This window comes from Corapipo altera, unplaced genomic scaffold (assembly GCF_003945725.1).
Source record: "Corapipo altera isolate COAL_440 unplaced genomic scaffold, ASM394572v1 202, whole genome shotgun sequence".
NCBI classification, from domain to species: Eukaryota; Metazoa; Chordata; class Aves; order Passeriformes; family Pipridae; genus Corapipo; species Corapipo altera.
Window position 1 is genome coordinate 856,185 of NW_020884980.1, and position 10,402 is coordinate 866,586.

General features: G+C 58.8%; 1 protein-coding gene across 1 annotated transcript in view; it reads left to right on the plus strand.

Annotated features, from left to right (window-relative positions):
- Positions 1–10,402, plus strand: part of NAV1 (neuron navigator 1) — a 56,147-nt gene that overhangs the window by 22,663 nt on the left and 23,082 nt on the right. Inside the window, exons 2-3 of the mRNA XM_027665675.1 lie at positions 4,116–4,218; positions 7,850–8,215. Coding sequence (XP_027521476.1) covers positions 4,116–4,218; positions 7,850–8,215 — 469 coding nt within the window. The remainder of the gene's footprint in view (positions 1–4,115; positions 4,219–7,849; positions 8,216–10,402) is intronic.

Sequence of the window (10,402 nt, forward strand, 5' to 3'; positions counted from 1 at the left end):
GCCCTGAGCCAGCCCTTCGCAGCACAGCTCTCTCCTTCCTCCCTCTCCTCTTCTTCCTCCTTGGCTGCCTCCAGCACTGCATCCCACCTTGCAGATGCTCCTTCTGCTGGCAGTGGTACCTGCTGCTGCCCCAACTGTGCTGGGCAGGAGATGGGGGCGATGGGCAGCACGTGGATTGGGGCACCAATGTACACTGAGTGTGTGTAACGTGGTGGTTGGTGCTGAAGGCCGTGCCAGGGAGTGCTGCAGGCACTGGGATGGACGGAGGTGTGCTGAGCCTTCCTACCTCAGTTTCCCTGTGTTCCAAGTGGAACCGTATCATGTTTGCTGATGTTTAGGAGAGTGCTGAGAGAGCTCTGTTGAGAAAGGAGCAACTGGGGAGGCCAAGGGGTCCGGGAGAGCTGCCCAAGGACAGCAGAGGGCATGGGCAAGGGAGACCCAGCCTGGCACGGGGGCAAGTGACTTGGGCAGTGGGGCTTGGTGGCCCCAGTGTGGGGCTCGGGGACAGTGGCTGCATCTCGGGGTGCCCTCTACATGGTTGGAATGAGGCACCCCCTTCCCTCTGTAACAGCAGGATGGACAGAGCCTGTGAGAGCAGTGGGAGCTGCTGAGGATCTGCAGGCCGGGCCAGAGCTGGGGCGGGAGAGACGCCAGTCCCTGAGCCTGCAGCCCCGGTGGAGAGGGGAACGCTGTGGGACACATCCCAGCCGTAGCTGCCTGGCCGAGACTGGGTGTCCAACTGACCCCGCCACAGCACAGGCTGAGTCTTCTCTGCTGCTCCATGTTTCAGCAGCTGGAAACATCTGGCTATGCAAGCTTGCTAAATCGATGCAGGGAGGAATCCAGCGTGCTCCTGCTGTTCCCACACTCCAGCCTCTCCCAGCAGCTTCGGTTTCGACTCAGCTTCCTCATGTGGTGTACTTGGCCAGCCCTGATCCAGCCCCCAGCCCCCTGCTGTCCCTGGGGAACAGGCTGCAGAGACCTGGAGTCACTGCCTGGCCAGACCTGCGGGGACAGACAGTGGCACTTCAGTGCTGGCAGTGGGATGTGTGCCAGAGGTGGGTGAGCAGTTCCTCCAGTCCCAGTTCAGCCCTTTCTTGCGTGAGAGCTGCTGCTTTTCCTGGAGTCCAGAGTGACCTGGACTGTCACCCAAAAACTGGGGTGGTGTCATCCAGGCATAGATGGCCAATGGTGTCATAGGGTGAAGCTGGGGATGCAGGTCAGTGCCACTGCCCTGAAACACCTGTCCCTGAGCCCTGGGATGCTGTTGCTCCCCGTGAGTGCCCCAGCTGCAGAGCGGTGCAGGGGAGGTGGCACCCCTGTGCTGGCCCCTCAGTCGGGGCAGCTGGGGACACAGCGCAGGCTCGCCCCACTGCTCCTTGGATGGGGACGTCTGTAGCAGCCCCGCTGGCAGCGGCGCCCGGGGAGGAGGCAGCGCCAGGCCCCAGCACTGGCTCGGTGCCTGGGGGAATGGCTGCGGGTGGCCATGGGGGAGGCAGTCGGGCTTTTGGGAGGGAGCCATGCCCGGGAGGAGCACACTGTCGAGCTGGCAGGGGGTGAGAGCCACTGCTGGCGCCAGGGGACAGCAGTGGCTCTTCATCCCATCGTGGTCTGTCCTGCCCTGGTGCACAGGGCCACGGCTCTGCTGGGGTGTGCGTGCTGCCTTCTCTGGCTGCAGAAGCTGGGCTCTAGGTGACAGCAGCCACCAAATGGGGCCAGGGGGAAGGAGCTAAGGGTGCTGAGTCCTTCCCTGGGGACACTGGTGGTTCTTTTATTGCTTTTCCTTGAGGTTCACATGTGTGTGCCCTCCCAAATCTCCCACTGCCCTACAGACTGCAGTGTGACGGCTGTGGACTTGGATGCAGGCTCCTGCCCCACCGTTTCAAGCCTGAAAATCCATCTTTCCAGGCAACCCAGGCAGGGTCTGACAGCTTTGAGGTGCCAACATGACCTTTTCTGCCTGCCCCACCAGAGTGGCACAGTGTCCCCTTGTCCTTAGCTGCAGAGTGGGGTGGGTGCTGCCTCCAGCACTGAGGGCCCCTTGGGCCTCCTCTGTGCCCTGGCTCTGTGTGTGCAGCCACCTCAGCTCCATCATTCCGCCCGGACTGCCTGTGCATCCCCATCCTGTGGCTCTGGGGACCAGTTGGAGCCTCCGTGCCTTTGATTAACTCCTCCAACGTGCATGGGCCACAGTGGAGATTTAGTAATGAGTTAATAATGACTAGTGTCCTGCTGAGCCTGGTTCTGGGAGCTGGACTGGGGTGATCAGACACATGCAGGGCTGGGTGTCCTTAGGTGATGGAGTGTGCCACGTTGGGTGCCCTGTGGGCTCACCAGCCCTTTTACCTCTTCCACAACTGGCTTTAACCTGCTTGATTGAACCCGTCTCATCAGGGCTGTTCCTGCTTGTCACACCCTTCCAGGCTCATGCGTATATTGGAGCTGCTTCACTGCTCTGAGGTGCTCCTGCCCAGGCCAGTGGGTGACTGAGCCCGGGGGTGGGTCAGCATCACCCATGGGCACTGCCTGTGACATGGCTGGTGTGTGATGAGGACAAGGGACAGGAGCCCTGCTTGAGCACTACTGTGTGGCTGTGCCGTTGTGGGGAGCTGCCAGGGTGTCCCTCTGTGTGCCATCAGTGTCCCCCATCCCCGTGTCCCTGCAGCCGGGGTGTGTGCCAATGGTGTCCCCCATCCCTGTGTCCCTGCAGCCAAGGGGTGTGCCATCGATGTCCCCTGTCCCTGTGTCCCTGCAGCCAAGGGGTGTGCCATCAATGTCCCCTGTCCCCGTGTCCCTGCAGCCAAGGGGTGTGCCATCAATGTCCCCTGTCCCTGTGTCGCTGTAGCTGGGATGTGTGCCGGTAGTGTCCCCTGTCCCTGTGTCCCTGCAGCCGTGGTGTGTGCCATCAGAGTCCCCTGTTCCTGTCAACCAGGATGTGTACCAGCAGTGTCCCCTGTCCCTGTGTCCCTGCAGCCAGGATGTGTGCCAGTGGTGTTCCCTGTCCCTGCCCTGTGTCTGGAGTGTGTGCCGGCAGTGTCCCCAGTCCTTGTGTCGCTGCAGCTCATACGGTGCCGTTGCAAATCCCGAAGCACTGGTTGCCACGTTACATTAGGAGGAGCCACATCCCGTGTGCCTGGCGCCCACTGTCACTGCGGATCCATGGCAGGCTGCAGCTGAAAGGCCTGAAATCGGGGATCAAAGCCGCAGTGGCATGGCTGTTAGCGCCCAGGGTGCACGTGGGGCGGGCGCGTGGGACTGGAGCCATGGCCCTGAGCCCACTGCCAGGGCGGTGCCAGGAGTGACCCCCCTCCTCTGTACGGGTGTCTGTGTTCACACACACCTGTGCAGGTGTCTCTGGGAGGTGTGCACACGCTTGTGTGTGCAGGTGTGTATGCACATGTATGTGGGTGTGCCTGTGTGTATCTGCACATGTGTGCACAAGTGGTTGTGGTGCAGGTACGTGCGTGTGCACATGTGTATTTTGGGGGGTACATGCCTGTGTGTATGTGTGCACACCTGTGCTGTGGGTCTGCACACCTGGAGAAGTTCCAGGGCAGCCAGAGCTAGGGGGTTCCCAGCCCTGGGCTGTGCCCATGGGGGGCTCAGTCCCACCGGCTGCCCCAGACCCCTGCAGAAGCAGCCACCCCTCTGTGAGTGAGGCCCTGTGTCCTCCACTCCTCTTGGTCCTGCTGTACCCATGTCCCCAGACTGGAGCACCCCCATCACCTGGGTGACACAGGGGCAGTTCTGGGGACATTTCTTTCAAGACTGTTGCTCCTGCATGGCCCCATGGAGCAGGGTCACAGTGCTTCAGGGTCATCTGGCTGTAGTTGGCCTCCTGTCACCTCTGTGGGTCCTGTGGCTCCACTTGGTCTCCACCAGCTTATCCTTTCCAGACTGGACATCCCCATCCCAGCTGCACACTTGAGAGTAGCCTTTTGGGGTGGTACAGCTCCAGTCCAGTGCCAGCCTTGCCCTGTTCCCTCCTGGTGGACAGAGCCAGGGCCAATGGGCATGGCCATGGGCAAAAGCCATCTGTCCATCCATCCATCCATCCATCCATCCATCCATCCATCCCTCCTTCCCTTTAAAACCATCACCTTCTCTGTCCACAGACCCCGAGTCCCAGAGGAAGAGGACAGTGCAGAATGTGCTGGACCTTCGGCAGAACCTGGAGGAGACCATGTCCAGCTTGAGGGGCTCTCAGGTGTCTCACAGGTGAGGCTCCAACACTGGACTCCCACCACCCCTTCCCTATAATCAGTGTCCTTCCCAGGGCAGCCGGGAAGCAGTTCTGCTCCTGGTGAGGGCCATGTGGATGGGAGGGAATCAGCTGTGCCCCTTGTCCTGAGGAGCCTGTGCATGGAGGCTGGGAGAGAAGCCCCTAAATCCGTGGGGTGTGTCAGAACCCTGCCCCTGACACTGCTCTGGGACATTGGGAATTGGGGGGTGGGGGTGGCAACGAGTGGAACTGACAGGGCAGAGAGAGATAGGTGTGTTCCCAGTGGTTGGGTAACCCCAAGTGGACCACCAGAGGTAAGGGTATCCCCTATGCCCACCCAGGTTTGGACCAGAGGCTCCATCCCCATCCCTGACTCGGTTTCTCTGCACTGTGTAGGGTGATGATGGAGGAACCCTCAGCCAGAGCCCAGGAGCAGAGGTGGGATACCCTGGGGTGCCCTGTCCAGACTGGGACCAGGGGATGGCAGTGCTGGGGACAGAGTGAGCAGTGTGTGGGGAACCAGAGCACAATGTGTGTGCTCAGGGTTCTCTGACCACACCTGGGACTGCCTGTGTCCCCCCGGGTCTCTCAGTTGAGCCCCGCAGGGTTTCTGCTCCTCTCTGGATTTGCGGAGGTTGTGTGGGTGGCAGACAGTTGGGAAAGTGAGGATGTGGGAACATCCTTCTCCTAGAGTGTATTGCCACCTCGTGGTCTCCCTCGATCCTGAATTTTGTCTTGGGAGGGACAAAAAGCTGCAGCTTCCTCCCACCCTTCAGCCCTGCTCACCATTACAGACCTTTCTGTGTCTCCCCTTAAACAGCCTGGCCCAGGATGAAGCAGCCCCTTCATCTCCCTTTTCATCACCCAAAATTTCTGGATCTTTGCTCATCCTTGCTGCACTTCCCAGATCTTTTCTGAGCCAGGAGCAGCAGAGCACTGGGGTGGTGGGATTTGCATGGGGCCATAACAATATTCCCTGAGCTGGCCATTTGCTGGGATTGTCCGTTACAGCTCTGCCATCCCTTTGCTTGGCACAGGAGCTGGGTCAGAGCCTGGCACTGCCCACACTGAGCCAGGCCTGCGTCGTGTTCACCTTCATCGGTTTCAAACTTCACCCCCCTCCTCGCCCCAGCTCCTTTGGAAATCCTTCATCAGCTCGGGTCTTAGGGAAATAGGGCAAGGATATTAAGGGTGATTAAATTAGCATTGCTGGTGGGATTTGACTCTTCACTCTCACTTCCTTTCCTTGATGAGCTCCGAATACATCACGTGGTGGAGGCCTCAGCTGCATCCCTGCCACAGACTAAAATGGGTATGAATAGCCCAGGGATCCCTACCCCTGCACTCTGTCCCTTTCAGCAGGACTTAAATATGCGAGGATCTTCCCTCTTATCCCATGGTGGTCGAATTTATTTGGAAGCTTTATTTTATTCCAGTAGCCCATAGCAGGCTCGGCAGCTCCCTGCGTTCCTCCAGGAGCTTCTCCATGGCTGTGAGCCAGACTTTCCTTTCCTAAAACTGTGTCAGTTCTTCCCTGGTACGTTGTAATTACACACATACCCACTCATTCTGCTCTTGAGAACACTTCCTACAAGTCTGTCCAATACAGATGTCATCTACCATCCTCTGGATGTGCCTGCATCACCAGTGTGCTGTAGCCACTTTGGGCTCTCTCTTTATTCCTTCCACAAACTATTCCTCAAATTTCTCTTGTTCTCCTCACTGTGTTCTTCCATCCAGTGGTTTTGCTCTTCCCTCCTTAGGATGCAAGTTGATTCCTGAAAGACGTCACTGTGTTCCTGGCAGTCTTTGCACCCAGCTGCAGGGCTGTGTGAGCTTCTCAGAGGCTTAGAGAATCATGGAATCACAGGATCATTTAGGTTGGAAAAGGCCTCTAAGACCATCGAGTCCAGCTGTTCCCCTAGCACTGCCATGTTCGCCATTAAACCATGTCCCCAAGTGCAACATCCACACGTGTTTTGAACACTTCCAGGAATGGTGACTCCACCACTGCCCTGGGCAGCCTGTGCCAGGGCCTGACCAGCCTTTCTGTGAAGAAATTTTCCCAGTTTCCAACCTGAACCTCCCCTGGCATAACTTGAGGCTGTTTCCTCTCATCCTGTCCCTTGTTCCCTGGAAGCAGAGCCCAAACCTCACCTGGCTCCCCCCTCCTGTCAGGGAGTTGCAGAGAGCGAGAAGGTCCCCCTTGAGCCTTCTTTTCTCCAGGCTGAGCCCCCCCAGCTCCCTCAGCTGCTCCTGCTGCTCCAGACCCTTCCCCAGCTCAGTTGCCCTTTGCTGTCCAGCCCCTCAATATCTTTCTTGTCATGAGGGGCCCAGAACTGAACCCAGGATTCGAGGTGAGGCTTCTGTTCCTCCTGCTCAGAGATGTGGTTGGCATCTGCTCTGAGCTGCTGGCAGCACGTTCTTTGTGCTACCAACAAAAGCAAACCCCTTTTAGCTCCCCCTTTTAGTTCCACTTTAACAAACTTCCTAATTTTTTCTGTAGTTCCCTGTTTTAGATTCAATGCTGCAGCCAGGGTTTGGCTTTGGGTGCTCCTGCAGGAACGTTTAATCCAAGCTAGGGAATAATTTGCTGATAATAGTGTTTGGAGCCAATTTGAGGGCTGTGGGTTCCCAAGAAGCTGGTCCAAGAAGTAATCATTTTTGGTGCCTAAATTTAGTCTCAGCATCACTGTTTACCCAAAATATATCCCGAAGGGTGTGGGGAGTGATGAAACTCCCTGTTCCTGAAGCACTCATGGGCTCTGGGATGGCTGAAGAGCACTACGCTTGTGGGCAGCCCCTGGGGCCGGGCAGTCCCGTTTTGGGGAGTCCCCTCTGGCCCAAATGTGGTGGTTCACTCTCCATAGGTTCAGTGTGAAATGCTGCTGCAGGGACCTCGTCCTTGGTTTGTCCCTTGGCAACCTTCTGCTCACAGTCTCTGCTCCCTGGCATGTCCCGCTGCCACATCCCCTGGGATTGCTGCTGCCACCCCAACTTGTCCTGTCCTGTGGGTCTGGAGTGATATTTGGATGCAGATGTTGAAGTGCTGGGAGGGAAGTGGCCGAGGAGGAGCAGCCCAGGCACAGGGAAGCATGTCTGGGCTTTCCACTGAAAGTGTCCTATTATTGGGGTTCAGCACAGATGGGGTTCAGGACCAGGGCTGGTCTCTGGGATAGTGCTGACCCCTCTCCCAGGTGTGTTTGCTGCCAGCCCTGGTGGCACCCCTGGCCCTGCTCCGAAGTGGGTGGGCAGAGCCATGGTGGAGCATTGTCTTTGTGGGGTGATTGGGGCTGTGGGGAGGCACAAAGCCCCCATCACACCTCATATGCTGCTCCACTGTCCCTGGAGAGACAAGGGAACCACTAGACACTGGTGCTGTGGATGTCCCAGTGGGTCTTGAACTGGGGGACATTGGGCTGGCACCAGGCAGGCTAGGAGGGGACCAACTGAGATGATGGGGCCCAGGCCAGTGTCCCTGTGCCCACACTGCTGCCTGGCTGCCTCAAAGTGGGCAGTTTTGGTTTCTGAGCACTTGCAGCTCCAGTTTGGGGGGGGTGAGGCAGAGCACAGACCTCCCTTTCCCCCCATGCCCTGCCCTAACACCCCAACCCCCCATCCTCACAGCTCCCTGGAGATGACCTGCTACGACAGCGACGAAGCCAACCCCCGGAGCGTCTCCAGCCTCTCCAACCGCTCCTCCCCGCTGTCCTGGCGCTATGGGCAGTCGAGCCCGCGCCTGCAGGCAGGGGACGCGCCGTCAGTCGGGGGGACGTGCCGCTCCGAGGGCACCCCCAGCTGGTACATGCATGGGGAGCGGGCACACTACTCGCACACCATGCCCATGCGCAGCCCGAGCAAGCTGAGCCACATCTCCCGCCTGGAGCTGGTCGAGGCACTGGACACCGACGATGTGGAGCTGAAGTCGGGGTACATGAGCGACAGCGATCTCATGGGGAAGACGCTGACGGAGGATGACGACATCACCACAGGGTAAGTGCCTCCGTGGGGGTCGTGCCTGGATTGGGGCTCTCCAGGGGGTTTCCCAGATAGTGGGAGACACCTGGCACAGTGGAGGTGGGTGGAGGAGCACACAGATCACAGCCAGTCTGGCTGGGTGGATCGTGTCCCCACATCCCAGGAGATGTCTTCCCACTGCCGTTGCTGCTGTTGCTGGGGCAACTGGGACTTCTTGGGGCTGATGCCCCTCTGAGCTGGGATGAGCTGATCTCCCAACATATGAGAAGTGTCTGGCTTGATCTGGATGTTACCAGAGCAGGGGGCTGAGAAAAGCACATGGTCTGTGGCTGCAGGACCCTTGAGCCAAAGGCCTGCTGGGCTGAATGTTGCTGCTTTCAGAAATGCTCTCACCAGTGAGTCAGAGCTGCTTCCTGCGACCCTGGCACTGTGGGGATGCCCTGTAGCTGGGAGTGCTGGTGGCCTGTGGTGGGACAGGCTGGGTCAGTTCTCAGCACCCCAGGGAGAAGTGAGCACCGAGGTGTCACTGCTGATGGGTGACACTGTGTGGAGCAGGGTGTGCTGCTGAGCAGGGTCCCCTCCTTCTGGGACCCTCGTCGGCCTCCATCCCTCCACCCACGGGGCCCGGGGCATTTTCTGCCAGATGGGCACAACACAGCACACCCAGGGCTCACATTTTCTTTCCAGATGTGTCCAGCTCCTGCTGCGCTGTTGAGGTTCCCCTGACTCTGGCAAGGGTCCAGGGTTTGAGCATGTTGGAGGTTTCCTGTTTCAGTACAGGAGATAAATAACTCAGGCGTTTGAGCTGTCCCAGAGCAGGAGGAGGTATTTGGCCTCCTGACAGTGCTGCTCTGGCCCTCCTGGGGTGCCTGTAGTCACGTCAGCTTGGTGCAGAATAGAGCACAGCCCCTGGCTTTGCACACATCCTGGGGTCAGCACTCCCCAGATATGGCCTGGAGGCACGTGTTGCAGTTGTGGAGGGAACACACTGTTTCTGCTGGCCTCTGCCCCTGCCATGCTCCAGCTCAGGGGTGAGAGCGTCTGTAGCATCGTGGGTGTCAGACCTGTCCTTCCCATAGGCATGTGGGGTTACCTTGGGGGCTGCTGTGGGCTTGTGAACAGGGAAGCTTTGTGCTGGCTCAATGTGGACTCTTTTGGAGATTGTAACCCACTGCCAGAGGTGGCACATGGCACATGTTGCCTTTTGCTGCTGGCCACTGGTCTGCTGGGTATGATGGGCAGTGAGGTAGATTTGGGCTACCCTGGAGGGCTGGGTTCTCATCAGGGGATGAGGGGCTCCACCACTCCCCATCTCCCCTCTTGTCTCATCTTGGTGCTGCTCATGCAGGCAGATGACCTTGGGGGTGCCCTTGGCTTCAGAGGCACTGTGGGGAGGGGTGACCAGAGCATCATTTTGTCTCCATCAGCCCTGAGCAGGTGGAATGTGGGCAGGGGGAGGGACCCACGGTGGCTCAGTGGCTCAGCCCTGCACTATTCCAGGCAGGATTTACTTCTCCTCTGGGAAGGGACAAGCTCTGGGGATGGAGCCCTGGGTGGCTGAGCCTCTGAGAGGCCCTGGCAGCACCACAGTGCCCTGGTGTGGGTGAGGCTGTCAGTGGTGCTGTGTGCCACAGTCCTTGTTCCTGCACAGTCCCCAGCATGATGCTCTGGATATGCCCCAAGTTTCCTGCTGTGCCATGCCAGAGAGAGACTGGGTGCTCTGTGCTGGCTGCTCTGTGCTGGGTACCCCTCCCCAGGGTGGTAGCACAGGACCCCCTAATCCACAGGGACATGTCCTGGGCATGAGCTATTTTGCTGGGATGTTGTGGGCATGCAGGGCTGTGTAGTGACCTAGTCACACCTCCATCCCCTATGGCCCCACAGCAGGACTTGGGGGGGGTCCTCAGAGTGGGCAGCATGGCAGGTCCTCTGTCCCCAGGGCATGGGTGCTGGGGGACACCAGAGTGCCTTGTCCAGGTGTCTGGGCAGTGGGTGCAGAGCCAGGGCAGGAGAGCAGGGGCATCCCCTCCTATCCAGAGCCAGGTGGGACAAGGAGCTGCCTTACTGGCCAGGAGCACTCACCCTTCACAGCCCCTCATCCATCTCCCCCTTCAGCCAGCACATCCCCTCACTCAGTGCTTCTCCTCAGCCAGTACATCCCCTCACCCAGTACAGCCTATCATCCATCCTCCCCTCACCCAA